Raw genomic sequence first — 19,829 nt, 5'->3', positions numbered from 1 at the left:
TCTAAACTGCAGCTCTTTATTTCAGATGATTCATTCCGGACTCATTCTGCTGGTAACAGTGGAAACACTGCCTTCCCTTCCAGTTCTTCTCGCAATTTATTTAACTCAGCTGACCAAAAGAACAATGGAAATAAGGAGAGGCAGTCTCGAAAGATGAGCATGTAAGTGTTTGACAAGAGATTAAATCAAGCTTATGAGTAACATTTTCAAAGAGAATTCAAAAAAGCCATGTAAAATTAAGCCTATATTTATGATACTTCTGTGCCCAGATTTTGAAATACTAAACCAACAGGATAGTAATGTGATGTGTACAATTACAAGTGTTTTTAAAATTGTCTTGCATTCCCTCTTCATTAGTCTTTCACATTGGTGGTTCTGCACATGTTTGCATTCAGCTGGTACATGATGGGGAGGGTGGAATGGGATACAGTGAAGGTTAATGTGTTTGATATATAATTGCAGTCACTGTGATTTAGCTGCCTGTAGTTTGAGATGCAGAATTAATGTAGTGTTAGATGATTTAATTTTTCCTTTTACCTCTTTTTATGTCCTTATATATGTTTATGTAATACTATGTAACAATTTCATGATAAATTTTCAGAGTTATGATGAATCAGGTCTGCTACTTGTTATTAAGGCTGCCTTCTTTGCCTTACGTTAACCATTTAGATTAAAAAAAAAAATCAATGCTAGGCATCTCCCTCAGGCTGTTTTTTCTTTAAACATCAGCCTAAACTGTTCAGTGTTTTGCAAGAACAAAATGAAAGATGAATTTGTTTGCTCCTGTGATAAAAGTATAAGTCTTTTCTTAGAAAATCGCTGTGATGTGTACTTACTCAGTCAAATCTCTGTGGACTCTAGCAGCTAATTCCCTGCAGATTCCTTTTACACTATAGCTTGTAGTTCTAAATTACTATCATTGGACTAGCTGTAATTTTGGGTGCTCAAACTGAGATTTTTTCTTTCCTATCAGAGATTTGCTTTCTTAGCCAAGGCAGAATGGAGAAAGGAAAAGAGCCAGCTATAGCAAGAAACGGAGGTTGGTTGGGAAAGTAGACTTGAGTGTAGTAAAAACTAGAACTAGAAGCTGAAAAGGATGGGGAAATGCAAGCTGGGCCTTGGAAGTCTGAATAGGTATGAGAGACCAAGAACGAAAGGAGAGTCCAGAATGCGAGGTGTGCATTCAGCTACTTATATACATTGTGTTATGATACAGTCTCTTGCTGTGTGATCACGTAGGGGTTTTTCTACTAGAATTTTACTGTACAAATCAAATTTGGTTTGGAATGAAATCAAGTTTGCATCGTGACCTGTTGTTTTTAAAACTACATTTTCTTTGTACAAAAGGTTCGAATATAAGTAGTGAATGAAGGTACAGTGTTTGTGGAGTCAGTGGTTTCATTGCAGAAGTACTTTAGATGCCAAGTCAAATTGCACTCTATCCCTGTCTTTGACAGAGTCAAATACCTTCTCTTAAATTTTACCCACAGTACTTACTTCAGACTTTTTACAGGTGATCATTAGGTGGTCACCAATTTCAAAGAGCATGATTTCAAACTCAATAGATAGCTGAAAATGTCAGCATGTCTACTACTCTATCTATAAAGAAAACGGGATATGTATCTTGAGTACATGAAATGATGTATGGTGCTACGTACTTTGAAAAATTAGGTGTGCTCAAAAATCCATGTGCTTTCACTCTAATCACTGCATATAACTGTTCGCTGTCTTTAAAACCAGAAAATTAGTTCAAATATTGTAACTTTTTTTTTTTAGCAACCATTGTAGAAATTCCAATTACTCATCCGTCTCACAAGGATTTTAGGAAAATAAATGGATTAATATTCACAAAGGAATTAAATGCAAAGATTGGTTAGACATATTTTTTGCATCACATAAAACTTTTACAAATATCAAAGGTTTTTCTATCTGTCATTTAAAATAAAATTGCTATCTTTTTGTTTGAATAGAAAGGGACAGAAGATGACCCACAGAGAGCAGTTTGTACCTTTGTCTTCAGGCAGGAAAGTGGAATATAGGAGACTTGGCTTCAAGTCTCAGTGTACCAATCCCAAGTGAAAACTTTTAACAGCAGACTATTTGAAAGTAGGTATCTGATCAAAAACAGTGATAAAAAGTAGCAACGTAGAATGGTTTGGGTTGGAAGCGACCTCAAAGATCCTCTAGTTCCAACTCCCCTGCCATGGGCAGGGACACCCTCCACTAGACCAGGTTGCAAAAAGCCCCATCTAACCTGGCCTTGAACACTTCCAGGGATGGAGCATCCACAGCTTCTATGGGCAACCTGTTTCAGTGCCTCACCACCCTCACAGTGAAGAATTTCTTCCTAATATCTAGTCTAAAGCTACCCTCCTTCAGTTTAAAGCCATTACCCCTTGTCCTATCACTCCATGCCCTTGTAAAGAGTTCCTCTCCAGCTTTCTTGTAGGCCCCCTTTAGGTACTGGAAGGCTGCAATAAGATCTCCCCGGAGCCTTCTTTTCTCCAGGCTGAACAACCCCAACTCTCTCAGCCTGTCTTCATAGGAGTGGTGCTCCAGCTCTCTGATCATCTTCATGGCCCTCCTCTGGACTCAGTCCAACAGCTCCATGTCCTTATGTTGAGGGCCCCAGAGCTGAACACAGTACTCCAGGTGGGGTCTCACAAGAGTGGAGTAGAGGGGGAGAATCACCTCCCTTGACCTGCTGGTCACACTTCTTTTTATGCAGCCCAGGTTATGGTAGGCTGTCGGGGCTGCAAGTGCGCAATGCCGGCTCATGTTGAGCTTCTCACCAACCAACAACCCCAAATCCTTCTCCTCAGGGCTGCTCTCAATCCATTCCTTGCCCAGCCTGTAGTTGTGCTTGGGATTGCCCCGACCCATGTGCAGGACCTTGCACTTGGCCTCATTGAACTTCATGAGTTTTGCATGGGCCCACCTGTCAAGCCTGTCAAGGTTCCTCTGGATGGCATTCCTTTCCTCCAGCATGTTGACTGCATCACGCAGCTTGATGTTGTTGGCAAAAGGTGTACTTGATCCCACTGTCCATGTCACTGACAAAGATGTTAAATAGTGCTGATCCCAATACCAGCCGCTGAGGAAAGCCACTCTTACCTGCTCTCCACTTGAAGTGGAGAGCCATTGACCACAACACTTTGTGACATCCAGCCAATTCCTTGTGCACCAATTAGTCCATCTGTCAAATCCATGTCTCTCCAATTTAGAGACAAGGATGTTGTGCGGGACAGTGTCAAATGCTTTGCACAAGTCTGGCTAGATGATGTCAGTTGCTCATCCCTTGTCCACCAACGCTGTAACCCTTTTGCAGAAAGCCACCAAATTTGTCAGGCATAATTTGCCCTTAGTGAAGCTATTTTGGCTGTCACCAATTGCCTCCTTATTTTCCATGTGCCTTAGCATAGTTTCCAGGAGTATCTGCTCCATGATCTTGCCAGGCACGGAGGTGAGACTGACCAGCCTGTAGTTCCCTAGCTCTTCCTTCTGGATACTCTCCCTGGTTCAGAAAGTCCCTAAAATGCATAGTGTCAGAAGCCAAGAGGATATACTAGGGGAAGAAAAATGGGGTTTTTTTGAGAAAGAAGAGCAGGCTTAGGGTGACCTACATTTAATTCTGAATAAGAGTTTTAATGTTTTATATTCTTATGGGAAAACACATCTCTCCAGTTGATATAATGTCTGCTGTACTGTAGATTCAATTTCGCTTTTGTAATCTGGCCCAATACTTAATTGTTTTCATAAGAAAATGGAGCAGGTCTATAAAGAGGTACTAAGAGATACAGATACAGGAATGGGTGGTGGTAAATGCCTTCATCCTTGACCTCGTTGACAACAGATATGTTTCTTTTGTTCAGAAAGTTAGTCCTGGTGCTAAAGGTACACATACTAAAATACAAAAATGTAAGTTTCAAAGAAACATTATTTTCCAAGTTGAATGACGGAAAAAAGTTATATCCAAATACATAAGTAATCTCAACTCTTATTGATAGAAGAATTTGAAAATTGTATGATGAGAAGTGCAATTGAATAGATGCTCATGAATAACTGTCACCATATATGGACTCACTAAGGCAGAAAATGTGAGAAAATAATATTTGAGTATATATTTAGACTATATCATCATGCACATTTACATATGTGCTGGTTAAACATTGCACTGACCATCTTAATTCTGGCAAGTCCTAGCTTTTAGTTTATTGGCTCTGCAACATGAATAAGGTAACTTCAAATATGTTTCTTTTTCTAAGTAATTATGTGTGTTTGTGAAGAATGGAAAATTAGGCAGTAATATGTTGTTTAATAATTAAAATATCAACAGATATAATTAATGATTCTTAGTTCAAAGTGATACATGTTTGGAAAAAAAATTAATCGTTTAATCTTTTCCATAAAAGTGCTCTACTGAATGTTGGCAAATGTTCACTTTTGACAATATAGCGCAGTTTGCAGGGATGAAGATTTTCTGATTTCATATATTCATGTTGTTCTAAGAATTTTGCAAAACCCAAAGTTAGTTCGATGGAAAACTGAGGTCTTTACTTACCATACTCGTGAGTTCAGACATTTTGTTTGTCCCATTTCAGAGATGTGTGTGTCAATTAAAATATCTCTTATTGAAAATAATGTAGATGCAAGAAAAAAAATTATCTCAGTAAATTCTGATCCAGTGCTCACAAGCAGGTGACAAGAAAATGAGCATTACCTCTGGTGTCATTTGCTAGACCTTAGGTAATACTCAGGCAATAGAAAATGCAAGAATTATGCTAAAGATGCACGTGTATAACTTAATGGTGGAATCACAAGAGAGATGAATACCTGCTTTAAGCACCTTATGGGATAGGAAAGAATCGCAAAGCGCACTGGTTGAGTATTTCATCCCACAAGAGACCTTACTTAAGTCAATTTGCAGAGCAAACGTGCTTCTGACTTTGTGTTGAAGAGTTGCCAGTTAGATCATGAATCATCCTAGAGCAGAAATTGTCATGATTCATAAACACTGCATTCCATCAAGTAGTCCGATCTTGAATTATTATGCTATGTAGCTTTATTATCTTCTTTTAATTTTTTTAATTTTTATAAGATTAAGATATTTTCTTTTAGGATGGGAAGTGCTGTTTTGTTTGAGTTTACATTGCTGTAATATGACTGATTTGCATATGCAGTTGGTTAAAACTATTTTCCAGAACTTTATAGATCAGCTTATAAAATATCCAGCTTTATAGACAACGTTTAAGAATTTTGCATCTTGCCTATAGACATACAGATAGTGCCTGATTTTATTTCATTTTCAATTAAAACTTCAGGAATGAGGGGTGCAGGTTTTCCATCCTGTAATAAGTGGAAGTAGATTTATTGTTACATAGAAATCAATTTCTGAATAATAAATTGATATCAGTATTTTGTAAGATATTCACAACTGACCTTTAAGACATCCACATTAGTGTGTGACCATGTTGTAACAATTATATGCGTAAGTATGTTAAAATAGTGTCTTTCATCCAGTTATATAATTGCTTAGGAAGTTGAGCACAAGATGAAGTAGTTTTGCCACCAATCTACTACACTTTGAGTCGATTACTTATGGCTTCTAATCATGTTTTCATCCTGCCATCTAAGATGCTTAGAGTTCTGAGGTCCAGTGGGACTGGCATGTGATTTGGGTCCTGTTTCTAAGATGAGGCTAGTAGATATCCTGACGCTGATATATTATCATGATAGGTTCCATCAGCAATTTTGAAGGGTGAAACAGAACAATGTATTGCGTTATGTCTAAATGATACTGTAAAATATTAATGCAAATCAATATTCAAGAGTTCTAAAAGTTAAGCCCTGTGCTTTGAAATATTTCTGACCAATACAGTTGTTAATTGATATACCTACAACTCTGTGAAGTTGAAGAACAGTATATTTAAAGATTAAAAAATTAAGGCTATGAAAAATGCAGGAATTGCCCAAATGACATTGTGATCAACAGAAGACCTAGAAATAACATTGTAAAAAGCTCAAAGCTTCTCTCTCCTCCCTGTCTCCACTTTCCCCAGATTTTATCATGGTTTAAGCTGCAGACTTCTGGCATTATTTGTAGCTATGTGCATGTAACTGTCTCAGAGGGATCTCTATGTGACCTTCTGTAGAGAACTTATGGAGAAATACACTTTTCTTATGACGAGTGCCCTCAGAAAGTGTCCATTTGACTTTCTCAGTGGGTGCAGTACAGCAGCTAGTAATTTTTAAAGTACAGCAGCTAAGAGTTATATTAAAATGTTGCACGCAATAGCAGTTTATTATGTTATTTAACAATATAGCAACAACATATTATGTGTGTTTCTTCTTTTGTATGAAGAAAAAACAGAAAATCAAACTCTTAGATCTTCTGACAGAAAAAGAAGGGAACCAGAGACTGGTGGAAGCAACGTTCTGGTGTGATAAGGTGGAGGCGGCAGATGGGATTCTCTAATGCCTGGAATGAATAAAATGCATCTTGCAATGTTAAAACTTTTTATCTTTTAAATAAAATCCCGAGCTGTAAAATATGTTCTGATAAGTAATGTAATGGTTGCAGAATTCTAACGTTGTAGTGAAATGTTATGAAATATAACTTCAGCTATGTGCTCTTAACTGCTGCAGCTAAAGAGAGGATTTTGTTTTATTCCATTATGCCTTTGTAGTTCAAATTCTTGGATTCAGAATGCATATATCCATTATTTAATTGGCTTATTTACGATTTTAGCAATTCTTAGCACCCATGTTTTATGCAAGAAATAGAAGGAATTGTTATGAAAATGAAAAAGTAATCCCACATTTTAAAGAATCTTCAAACCTCCTTTAAGACCAAAGTCCAGAACCATTGATCAGTCTATAAAAAAACATAAACTTTTGTAGCATTGTGCTGTGAATTTGGAGGTAATGTTTTTACAACTGCTAAGTAAAGTTCATAAAATCCTGTGTGAGTTTCAAAGCAATCTAAAAGCAAATGTCTCCAGATGGTATAAAAAAAAAATATTGTTTCATAAGTTTTGTTGTATAAATACTTGTTTTAATTTTTAGTATTTCAGACTGTATTTTCACTTGAATAATTTATAATGATGAATCTAGTTTTTAATCAGCTTCTATTGCAAGCTATCATGCTTTGGTGATGTCATCTGCATTTGTTTGTATTAATGCTAATGTTTCTATCAAAATTTGTCTGTGGGAAAACATGCAATTCTATTTTAAAAAGTTCTATTTATGCCAATACTTGAGAGAGAGCCTATGAAGCTATTGTCAGCTTCTCTATTTCAAAATGGAGGCAGCATAAATATATTGATATCAGAAATACGTGGTTTTTAAAATTTATTGGTGTATGATAAAGATGATCTGATCTGTGAATGCATATGCGTGTGTGGTTACTTTTTATAATGTAAAAATATGAATGATGATTTACTCAAAATAAAACCTAGGACAATGCTGTACATGCATGTTCTTGAAAAAAAATTTCTCAGGGCATCTTTTGTAATTAAAATAAATAAAAGCATTTACCTATAGAAGGTATTTATTTTAAATAGTAATAATGCTGGATGTATACTGTCTTGTGTGAAGTACAAAATGTGTCTTTGGATTTAGCACTGTTTTACTGTCTGAATTCTTAAGCTTCTTACATTGCAGTTGGATTTAGGTGTATTCTCTGTCTTTAGTCACAGACATTGTTTGGATTCTGTGGAAACACTCAAGTTTTCAGTTTGTTCTGCAGCCTGGTGTAGGATCTCGTAAATCACAGATTTCTTTGAAAACTTCTTCAGTATTATGATGTTTAACATGCAATATTGATACAGATACACAGATGACCTATACTGGCTCCTCCTAGGTTCTGCTTTTGTCTCATTAGTGAAAACAGATACTCCCAGTTCCCCAGGGACTAACTCAACATGCCAGAGCTGCTCACCCGTGGGCCACAGGAGACTGCTCAATCTGTTCTCAGCCTGACTTCTGCCAGGGACCAAACTTGGATCCCAAGTACCCAGCTGCAGAACAGGACTCAAAACTGTGTTTGACTCTCTGATGCCTTTACTAGAGCAATGCAGAACAGCCAGTAAGTTCAGAAACTTGAACACAAGCTATTTCTCCCCTTAATAAGCATGTAATGAGTTCTGTATACAGTCTGTCTTTTGTTTCTTATTGGCTGTCATTTGTCTGTCATTTTTAACTGATTTAACATACGCTCCACTCAATAACCCTACTATGTATTAAATTCCTGCTCTGTAATCTTTAAATGCTCTATTTAGACATTTTTTTGGTCTGCACATCTTCCTTGTACAATACTCCTGGTGTCTTGTGTATACTTTCATCAGTCCTTTGCACTACAGATCTCCATCCCAGCAATCTTTTGTGGGGCTGCTTACTTCTGGGTTACTTCTGTTGGAAAGCACCAGTACTTTTGAACCCTTCGTTGCGTTGTTTTACCTGCAACTCAGAATAACAGCTGGAGGTCAACTGTACAGTGATAATTGGATGGTTCTCATATAGAGCACCGTTCCTCCTGTTATTCAGTCAGAGGCAGGAAGGACCAATTCTCTTTCTTTCTGGGCACGTTCATACTGCAATGTGGAGTTAGGTTACATGCACCTTCGTAGTCTAGTCAGATACCAGTCTGCCTGCTAAATCCTTTTGTGAGTGGCTTACACCAGTGTTTGGGCTGCTGTGGGTAGACATCTAATAGTAACTGCAGTGATTTTGAGAGATGTTTACCAGCTTTACCCTGTAATGTATCTTTTGTATCTTCTCTTGCGGATGCATCTGTCTGTGTGCGTTTACTGATAGACACCTTTGAAGCTTCTTTGCCAAATGATTTTGAAAACTTTTCTGCCCCCTTTTGGGCAGCTGTTTTCTGAAGGCTGTATGAGCCAGCAGAGTAACGCTTAGATCTGTTAGGTATATATAGCTAAGAAGTAGCTTTTTGCATTGTCTCGTACTTTATATATAGGAATCTGCTGCTAATTAAAATTTACTAAATGTTAAAGATCTTGCTGTTCTGTTGGAATCACTGCACTACTTGAATAAAGTGAATTGTATTTATATAATGGAAATATTTTTCTGAAATATTTTGACAATGCCTTTTGGATTTTAGGATCAATTCTGTGAATAGATTTATTCCACTGTTATGGAGGTATGTTTTTTTTTCCTGCCAAAGTCTGTCTTAGTTCAGACATAGAGGCCTGTTATACAGTTCACCCTGATGTCTAGATGATAATACATGCAGAAATTCTGTTTTTAGGAGAGGCCCAGCTTGGTGTTATGAAGTACTACAGATTCATATTTTCCAGGTCCAGAATACCAAAGTTATTTTTCAGAATTATTTTTTCTTTAGTAGAAAGAATATTTTAAAAGCAGGCACATCATGTACCCTGAGAAAATGAAGTTTTTTGATACTCTGAATAAACACTTTGAAAGAGGTCACACTCCCAGATGATGCAGACTTCATGTTAGACTCAGTGTAATTTCTACAGTAATAAAGTAAAGATCTCTAGACAGAGGCTGTAAATTCTCTTTGAGGGCTTGATCCTGCTTCTGTTGTGGCAAAATTCTGCTAGCATTGAGGTCAGTAGTCTCTTAAGTCTCATTGCAACAGAAGAGAACATTGAGGAATATCAAGCCTGCAGTGTTTGGGAATGAGCTTCCTGAAAATCTTGGCATATGAATCTCTGCTTTCTCTTCAGCCCTATTACTAAAATATTAATAGGATGACCTACTGCTAGCTGGAGAGACAAAACAGGTTTTCACATTTTCATATTTCACTGTCTTTTTATTCTACTGTAAATTAATAAAATAGAAATAAAGCCTCTTACATACCCCAGAATAGAAACTGTTACCTTTATTCACATTTCTGTTGGATCAACCACCCTGCCAATGAACAGTAATGTTTTAAAAGTTTCTTCAAAAATCATAAAAAGGAATGGTCGGTCCACTTTGATAACAGGAGGCAGTGTGAATGCAGTTATTTCTGACCCACTAGCTACTGCAGCCTCAGTTCCTTCTTCATCAACTTCAATTACTGCCTTTTGGACAACCTGAAATGCAATGTAGAAATAAAATATGTGACGATTATTAACATGAAGAATGTTTTTCCAAGTGCAAGGCATTTAGTTGAAGTAAGCTTTTGTTAAGGATTAAAATGAGTAGATCTGTGCAATCTAGCTCTGTCTGTTAGACTGGTAGACCCATATGCTGTCTACTTCAGCAGCGGAGGAGTTAGTATCCACAGTGTGGATGCGAGTTCAGGTGTCATTGTGCTTTTCCACATTTCTGAGCATAGGCCTCACTTCGAGATTTTGTTCCCGCAGCTGGTAGCATGAAGCAACCATTGCATCTGTATAGTGCTCCTCTGTGACACCTAACTCTACAAGGGACAGGTTCTTAAAAGTGGGAAGTGTGTTTTCATCAGTGACAAACACTGACTGCCTATGTCATTCACAGTTTATTTTGTGAGAGCTTAGGCAAATGCACCAATGTTGGCTTTTTCCCTGTATATTTCTAATTTGTACGTTTGGTAGCACAAAGTAAATATGTACAGCAATGAGGTACAACCCTGGATTGGTCTGAGGACCTTCTCTTGACACTGAAATTGCAGCCTGGCAGAATCTGATTCTTTTCCCTTTTCATTCTTTCAGCCTGCACGTACCTCTGAGTGCTTCCCCTGTATTTGGGTCTGTAGTGGTGAACTGTCTAGTCAGCTAGAGCATTCCCAACTCATAAACTACTAATTCTAGGAATGACTTATGTGAAGATGGTTGAAGGACTTCACCAGTGTTGAGCTCTCGGCTAAACATTCTGAAATAATGAAGCTAGTGTCATGATTCACAGGGACAGGATGCTCCTCTGGCACTTTGAAGCTGATGCACATACTGCTTCTAATATCGGTTAGCAGCTACTATTCAAGTGTTATTTTTTCATAACACAATAGAGTTAACTGCTGAGAATCAGCATGAAATAGTTATATGATCAAGAGGAAGGGAGAAGAATGCTGCAGATTTCCATAGTATTTCCCAAAAGTGAAATAATTTATACCAAACTGAAACTCACTGCAATTTTATCTGTTAAATATTCTTAGGATGTTATGTTTTCCCAGCAAGGTTATTTTATTAAGCCAGCACCATTTTGAGAAACTGTAGTTCAGGGCTTAGAGTTTTTGAAACTTGTATGGAAGCATTTATCATACCACCTATTAACAGTTTTGGCAAATCACAAAGTCTTCTGTAAGGATTTGGTGTAGGGAGACTTGTAACAGCAGCACCAGTAGCATAGAAGGATTCTTTCTGATAAGGTACCAATAACTGAAGAGAGGGTGCAAAGAAGAGGGAGCCAGGCTCTTTTCAGTGGTGCCCAGCAACAGGACCAGAGGCAATGGGCACAACCTGAAACACAGGAGGTTCCCTCTGAGCACTGGGAAATGCTTTTTCACTGTGAGGGTGACCAAGCACTGGCACAGGTTGCCCGGACACATTGTGGATTCTCCCTCCTTGGAGACAGTCAAAAGCTGTCTGGACATGGTCCTGGGCAGCTGGCTCTAGGTGGCCCTGCTTGAGCAGGGGGTTGGACCAGATGACCTCAAGAGGTCCCTTTTAAACTGAACCGTTCTGTAATTCTGTGAACTTGCTCCTGGAGTTATTGCCGTAGATTATCAATGCTGTACAACCACAAGCAGTTGTGTTATATAAATTCCTTACATAAGTTTGTAAAGCTATGTTTTTAAATTCTTTGTCAGATGAATATCATTTGAGTCTTGTTTTCCTCAACTGTTTATAAATCTAATTTGTTGCAGAAATTTTGTTACTTTTACCCTAAGGTATGAATGTGCATTTAGCTTTAATTGCATTTTATCTTGTTCCACACAGGCCAGTTCCTCAGGTCACCAGTTTCTCTGTGTGGTATGCCTTTTATCTTTCTTTGACCATGCCTCTTGATTTTCTATCATCATCAGAAAATTATCTTTTGTATAGACTAGCAGTTTCTTATTAATGGGACATTTCTGGTCACATACACCTGTTCCTTCTTAATATTGGTGTGATTGCAAGTCTTCCATTCTTTGCTGCTTCTCATGCTGCCTCTGTTTTCTGTCAGTCTTCTGAAATTCATCTTTGCTCTCCCTTAAATAGTGGTACTGAGTTATCTTCTCTTTTTTCCGTGGGGTTTGTTCCTCTCTTCTTACCCATTCACCACCCTTGCCTTTGCCTGTTTAAGTAATCTTTAAAAGTTTTGGTGTATGAAGTGGAGCATCCATGTAGGTTGGAATATAACTGTGTTGTGCTGATGCTCGGCTGTGAGATTCTGTTTTTTCTCTGCCAAGGTATGCAGAAAGAAATGCAGGACTGCTTCAACTTCTCTTTCTCACTGTTACCTTTTTGATATTTTATTATTTCAACTTTAGAAAGTTCTTTATTTGTTAAGAAGAATACCTGTCTCTGGACTATCTATGAGGGGGTCCCTGTTTGGGTTTCCATCCTTGCTCTGCCTTTTGCCATTTGACTGTCGCTTACAAAGTCTTTCTTGTTCACAGTTTTGTTGAGTTGTACTCCTTCCCTGCAAACCGTATTCTCCTTGAGGCAGAGCTTTCCTTCTGTGATGGGTTAGCTTTGGAAGGGGTTGAGCACATACGAAATGTAACTGCCCCTTACTTCTACACACCTCATACTTGAAGTGGGATCCATACTGATTAGTGTATGCAGATTGTATATACTTGGCAGATGAGGTCTGTTAGTTTCCTCTTAGTGTCCCTATAAGTGTATATGACATAATGTCTTGGCTGGGGCATTTGTATACTATTATAATCCAAGTAGCAAATCATTTTAGAAGGCTTACCTGTGAAACTGCTACATATCCGTTATCTGTGAGATGACTGAGATCTGCTGTACGTGTAAAGAGATTTTTCATTCCAAGAGCATGAAGCAATTTCTTCATTTTGTATTTTTGCTCTAGTTTGAACTTTGGAAATGAAATATCCACTTTTCTGTTTGAAGGAAAAAAAAAAAGTTCAATGCAAACTTGGAGTATATAGTAGATCACTTGACTGTTGAAGTGCATGCTACTCAGGAATTAAGCTTTACACAGAAAAAGAAGGGGCAAAAAATATAGTCTGCTGGAATTTAGGTTGGCAGAATATCATCTCTGACCTGTTGACTGCCAAAGATGCTAGAAATAATTTCCGTCTCTATAAAATACTTATGATACCCTTATACCAGGGTGACACACTAATTTACTGACCAGTGAAAAGAATTGCCACTTCAGTAATTACATTTCACAGGAATAATTTGGGTTTACATTTTCATGTCCAAATTTATCCATTACTCTGGGTTTCCACTGGTAGGAAAGGTTTAATAAATATACTGCATATCTAGATTTATTGTGCACTTTGCCTGGTAGTGCTAAATTTAAGGAGAGAGAAGGCTTAAGGAAGAATTTGGAAAGACTAGATTGACTATGCCCTCAGAGAGACACATGTCTGAGACGAGCCACAGACTTGTCACCTCAGAGTAGAAGCTTTTACATGCCACTTGGGCTGTGGGTAGGCCATTAAAGGACCTCTACTCTGTAGATACCTAATGCCATGGAAACGCCAGCATGTGAAAAGGGTTAGGAAGACCAGCTAATCTTTGTTGTGCGTTGTTGCTTTGCTGCAATAGACGTAAAAGACATTAAGGTCAATGAGTGTCAAAGCAATACCTAGTTTTCATGTTTCCAAGCCAGGATTCCACAAGTTCTGTAGTCAAATGGTCTTCAAGTGAAATGTAATCTCCTTCCTTTTCTGGGATGGCAATCAGCATGTGGGCTTTCCCTTTGTAAGGCAGCTTTATCACAGTGCATCTTAAGTTCTCATCAAAAGTTGAATTAACTTTATCTGACTTGAACATCATGGGTACCTGTACGCTTCTGTATTTGTTTATGTGGAAAGTCTCTATCTCTGTGAATTTGGAATTAAATGGGTAGACCCACTTGCCTGAAGAAAGAAAGAAATTAAATAATTAAAAAAAATTAGTATATTTTCTATATCTAGTTGAAGTGGATGTCAAATGTGTCTGGGATAAGTGGATGGCAATTACAGTCTATTTAGTGTATGTGCTTTAAGTTTTTTTACAGCAGGAGAAGGAGGTAATCCACAAAATAAACTTCTTCCTTTGCAGAGAAAGAAGGGAATCTTTTTCTAAGGTTGATAAGCTGCCAGTCAAGTTCAGAACTGATATCCTTTTTGTTTATTGAATGCCATATGAGCATCTGTCTTGTATTAACACGTCACCTTCTCTGAAATTCTCTACTAGCTGTTCCAACATCCTGGTTCTGCATTAATGATACAATGTTTTGGATGGGGATTCAGCAGTACACTGGTGCACTGGAATGTGACCTCTTCTATACTAATGATTCTGATCTCTACCATTGCTTTCAAATGTAGCCACAGCCTTTATCTCTTTCCTCTGATTTTCTGCCAGGGAATGCAACCTTGGCATTGGACAAACTGCACTTTTGCAAATACGAAAGAATAAACTTAGTCCGTAGTGGGGCTGTATGGCTGAGGGGGTAATTTTCTTTGTTCTCATGTGTGCATTTATTTCAGTGGGGTTTCCATGGATGGCATCAGCTGAGTGCTTCAAACTGGAATAGTGGCTGCAACTGTGGGTTCTCTGCACAGCATTCCTCTCGTCCCCTTTGTCGCCCTAGCACTTTGTCTTTGCTTTTTACCTAACCGGGTGTCTCCTGGCTTCTGTATGGCTGTTTCAGAAGAAGGGGTGAGCTATGGCTCCCTGTCATTGCTGGGATCTCCCTTTGGAGTCCTTATCTATCTTCTAAGTCAGCGGTGAGAAAGACCCCAACAACAGAAAAAGGAGCATAAGATAGTTGGCAGTAGAGGACCTCTACACAGAGCACTCTCTGCCCATCACAGCTATTTCTTTCCCTCACCCTGTAAGGTAATATAATGGGGTACTTTGGTTTATCTGGGGAAAAAAGTTCTTGACAGAAATAGAGAAATTATTTTTATTTTCATGATTTTGTGTACTGTGTAAAATCAGTCAATGATTTTATGCCCAGTATCCAGCATTCAAAAGACTATAATGATTAAGGCTTTTTCATTTTAATTGTCGAATGAATATTAAACATCTTTTTTTGTCATAAGGAGGGATTGTTCAGAGATGGATTGAGATAGTGTGATGCAGGGCTTTTTGTTCTCTTTGAGACTGTTGTATGGAAGAAAGCATAGAAGAATTGTGGTTCCCGATCATGAAAAATAATTTACTATTAAATAAACCTAATAGAAGAAAGAAAATCTAGATAGAGACATAGAGAAAGCAGGACATCATTGAAAACTTCATTGAAACTTCCCCTAATATAGCTGAAGTTAGAGTCCTGATTCTTGTAAATAATCATTTTGCAAAATAAAAACAACAGTTACCTTTAAAGAATATGTAGTCCACAAGTAGCAGTTTATTATGGCGGTCAAGCTCTTCAAAAAGCTCTGGGATTTTTCCTTTGGTCCTTTTGTTAATGTTTTGATTTATGACAATTTTTGCCTGTGTAAAGTTTTGAAAGTCCACTCTCAGGAATTCCATATCAAAGTACTGCTTAGATAAATTGAGGAAAGACTCCTTGAGTCTGAAGTCCTTTTGGATAAAAGAAAGAGTACCTTGCACAAGGAGAAGTTCTTCATTCATTGTGATGTTATCTTTCAGTTGTTTAAACAAAGCTGGTAAATGATGGCGATCTGTTCTGTCCTTCCAAGCATGGAGGTTTAGACCTTTCACTATTTGTCTGTGTGTTTCCCCTTTGGCTGCCACCATATATGCAGTCATGAGAGCTGATACAGAAAGGGGAGAGATGATGACGTTGTTATCATGTGTCATTGCAATTTTTCTGTAGAGGTTAAATCCAAAATTTGCAGTCTTTTCAGTGAAGTTGTAAAGAGTGAACTCTTCAAGACTTTGGTCTTCAAAAGGCTTAGAGGTATTTTTATGATGATGCCACTCTTCAGAAATACTGACATTTTTATTTCTTTCCAAGAAATTATTCTCTTTTTCCTTCTTTGGAATTTTAGGTTTGATGCCAGCCTGGATGATTTCAACACATATTTCAGTTAAGAGAAGTAGGTAAATTCCTGTTTTCATGTTGACATCTAGTAATGAGCTCTTTTTTTTCCTAGTAAAGAAAATGGAGAAAGAAAAAAAAAAGCAACACAATGACTTTTTAATTTGTTCTGTACACAGTGCAAAAGACATAGATGCAGCAAGGTGGTCTGTCTTCATCTTCAATGTATATACTCTAAACCTAAGATCTGGTTCCAATCTGAAAGGTCAAATTTAGATCAGTGAAAGACTGAAGCAAATCCAGAAGAAACATCATCATCTTCTGGTATTGGTGGTTCACATCAGAACAGATTTTTCCCTTGCTAACTTGTAATTCCTTCACAAAATGAAAGCCAGATTCCAAGTACATTATGCAGCTCAAAGATGAAAAATCAGCTTGTTGGACCTATGTCACAGCTTTCACTCCAGTGAAATTGATGTCATCTATAAGCACAAAAATTTTAGGCAGCATGTGCTGGAAGTGAAATTCTTGCCTGTCGTAATTTCATTTCACTTTTCATCCTTATGCTATAGGTTGTTTATTGCTCCATTCAGATCACTCTTCTGATCATATGCCATAGGATTCCCAGTTCTTTTATACTTCACTGTCCAGAAAATGCTGAGGCAAGTTTGTCAGTGCCATCCCCTCCCTGAAAATACTATGTTTCAATGTCAAATAGCACAAGGATGAAAGGGTTGTTCTGTGCTTAAAAATACAATATTTTACATACGTTGTGATTTCTGAGCAATTAATGCAGGATATCTCATCTGTCCAACAAAGTGTTTGAGAACTGGACAGATCTTACAGAAAGCCTCAGGCAAACTTTAGCAATACACATTGCTTGTGTAAATTTGCACATGTAAATGTACTTTTCAAGCATAAAATGCAAATATGCTTATCATTCATCCTTCCATCAAAGCAATATATGACTTTCTCTCCCATACAGCAGTGTTGAATTGCACCTTGTAGAAAATTCTTGAATGGCCATATTCTTTGGAGACGCATTTTCCCATTGTAAATTAAACAGGATGTTCAAGACCACCAAGCCTGCACAGAATCCTTTTGTATAGCAGTGGCATGCAAATGGATAAATGAGATAAAAAGATGGATTATATGGCCTATCATTAAAGTAGTAAGTGATTCAACAATCTGGAAAACACATGGCAACTATTGACTACTCCTTTTAAGTTAAGGATCTGTAACAGCAAATTACAGTGATCGTATGATTTGTGATTTGGCATATGGGAAAGCTGGTTTTATTTGATTGTCGTTTATTCAGAGTTCAGCTGAATTTCACAGTTGCCTGATTCAGGCTGTGGGAGTTAGTCCTGAAAAGGTATGTTGATGTGAGTACCGAGACGTCTGGGTGCCAAGTCACAGGGTGCTTTTGGCAGTCAGGTGGTGTGCTATTTTCTTTTGAGATAATAGGTCACGTTCTGTACTTGGTGCAACACAGATGGGCTGTAATGATTTAATCGGGAGGCAGTGAAAAATCCCTGAATGTTATGCCTCCTCTCAAGTGCATGGCAGCCAGGAAACAGAGTAAAATATGCAGCATACAGTGGTTGTGAGTTTCTTTCCCATTAACTCTTGCTTTATTTTCGATAAGGTTCCCAGTGTCTGGGTTCTGCAGGACTGGAATAGGGAAGGGGATGACTTGACTTCCGGTGCTGCCTTGCTGGCCAAATGGTGCTCATGACTTCTGCAGGGTTGGGATACTTACCCTCCCCTGACGGAGTGCAAGCAGTGCTGTTCAGAGCTATGGCAGTAACTGCAAGGCATTTCTGCTCCTTATGTAGTGACCCACTTCCGCGGGCAGTAACACAGGCACCGAGGCACTTGTTCCTGCCACAGTGCTATGCCTGCCCTGGCAGCAAAGGAGGAAGTCCTTTCCTTGAGGAGCCATCCCTACTTCAAAGAGGTATCCTCAGAAACTGCAGAGTCAACACTAGCAAAGAGGCAGGAATTGGAAAATTTTGTGTTTGATTGTATTCAGTCACAGAGAAAAGGCTTTCTGTCTGCAACAGCAGCAGTCCCTCTGAAACAGCATCAGGCCTAACTGCTCAGTAGACATTGCAGAGCACCAGCTCTTCCCCATCTTTTCTAAGGATAGTGCAATTCCTGTGCAACATCTGACAGCATTGCGTTTGGCAGATGTCACTGTTGGGTCTCTCTCAGAGAGGTCTGGGACAGTACTTGTCTCGGGAGGGCCAGCATATCCCCCTGGGGAGATGTGAAGGGGCTGAATGGAGGAAGCAGTGAGCTGCCTTCCAAAGGGCTCTGCCTTCCTAACACAAATAGGTTTCAGACTGAAAGGACGGGGCGAATGCAGAAGCCCTTGTATACAGGCACATCTCAGATCATTCAACACTCAGGAAAAAGAGTCCTGCATGCTGAGGCTACACAAAGGCCACTGATTTGGGTGTTATGGACATCACAGGAGTAAGAACCTCAGAACTGCACTAAGCATTCACTGCAAATTTGAAACTGCAAAAATTTAAAGTTAACAGCAGCTTTATCATTCAACTTTAGTAACAGTAAGAAATAAAGCATATTCTCTAGGACTAGGAAAAACAGTTCTGGAAACAATAAAATTACATTTTTGCACATTGTAGACTTGTATTTTTAGACCTGAGTGAAACTCATTGCTAACTTTAGAGAACGCACTTTATGCATAGATGGTTCAGTAATATACATATAAGTGTTAGAGCAAAGTTAACATTTATTCCATTTTAAGAAATTTTTGTTTCTAATAGTCTCAGATATCAGAGAAAGAAGTTTCTTGCTTAAATGCATTTTTCTTCTGAAGACATTAGAACAAGAGAAAAATATATTAGAATGATAGTTAAGACCCATTTAAAACATCACATCTAGAGAATAGCTGATAAATACATAAAATTATGTATGTATATATATAAAAATATTATAATCCTTCCCTTTACAATCTAAATGCTTCATATAAATCTTGTCTTACCTATTAGGTAGCTCCTCTGTTACTTTTCTCAATCAACTACGTTTAAAAATGAGATGAAGATGTCTGTCCCATATACAAGTTTTTCAACAAATATTTGCTCTTCCAAAGAGTGATAATCTGGTTTTGTCTGTTATAAATTAACTGCTTTACAAACACAGAGTATTGTGTTTCCCATAAATGGCATAATGAGGGAGGGTTGTATTCCAGCAAATACGTTGTATCTTTCATGAGAAACAAGAGAACAGTAAACTCTTTGCATCCAGTCCTTCAGCACGCTGGTGGGATTTGGCCCTGCACGTCAAATCACCCATGAGAATTATTTTACTGGCAGGTTCTGATCTACTCAGTGGTGGAAGCAGTATCCAATCACACTTAAAATACCCCTTTCGTAAAAGAACAGGTCACTATTCACCAAGGCAGAGGGGACACAAGGGAGGGAGGGAGAAGGTACAGAGCGTTGGTAGGGGTGTTGTCGACTCCCTTGCCTTGCAATTCAGCCATTCCTTTTAGAGGAGACACCAGGGCTCTGCTCCCCATTTGAAGAGCACGCCAGCCATTCTGGAATGTGTCAGTATGCCAAAATTAACCGACCGATAAACACTGAGTGGTATTTCTCCTATAAAAGACAAAATGGGAGAAGCTGATATTCCTGCTAGAGTTGTACAGAGAGATGGGAAGTAAGAGCAAACTTTTTGAGTTTTCAGTTGGTCTCACTTGGACAGATTACATAGGCTGGTTTTGACTCTTGAGCATTATT

At 38.2% G+C, this 19,829-nt stretch overlaps 2 protein-coding genes across 3 annotated transcripts in view; one reads left to right on the top strand and one right to left on the bottom strand.

The window, feature by feature from the left end:
* The window catches only part of PPP4R4 (protein phosphatase 4 regulatory subunit 4), a 68,356-nt gene extending 60,887 nt beyond the window's left edge, over window positions 1–7,469 (top strand). The window contains 2 exon segments of the mRNA XM_075753640.1: window positions 26–161; window positions 6,362–7,469. Of these exon segments, the coding sequence (XP_075609755.1) occupies window positions 26–161; window positions 6,362–6,386 (161 nt within the window). The 3' untranslated portion in view covers window positions 6,387–7,469.
* Window positions 7,470–9,847: 2,378 nt separating this feature from the next.
* On the bottom strand, window positions 9,848–19,158 carry SERPINA10 (serpin family A member 10). 2 transcript variants are annotated; one of them, XM_010300587.2, is made up of 5 exons: window positions 19,073–19,158; window positions 15,431–16,170; window positions 13,711–13,984; window positions 12,850–12,997; window positions 9,848–10,061 (listed from the first exon to the last, which is right to left on the bottom strand). In XM_010300587.2, exons 2-5 carry the CDS (start codon window positions 16,137–16,139, stop codon window positions 9,870–9,872), a joined length of 1,323 nt encoding a protein of 440 aa, XP_010298889.1. In that variant the 5' UTR covers window positions 16,140–16,170; window positions 19,073–19,158; the 3' UTR covers window positions 9,848–9,869. The 2 variants fall into 2 exon arrangements, with proteins under 2 accessions (XP_010298889.1, XP_075609754.1); XM_075753639.1 differs by lacking the exon at window positions 19,073–19,158 and adding an exon at window positions 17,822–17,990.
* Between the last annotated feature and the right edge of the window lie 671 nt (window positions 19,159–19,829).

The sequence above is a fragment of the Balearica regulorum genome, chromosome 5, assembly GCF_011004875.1.
Source record: "Balearica regulorum gibbericeps isolate bBalReg1 chromosome 5, bBalReg1.pri, whole genome shotgun sequence".
NCBI lineage: Eukaryota > Metazoa > Chordata > Aves > Gruiformes > Gruidae > Balearica > Balearica regulorum.
This window is presented reverse-complemented; position numbering and strand designations above follow the sequence as displayed.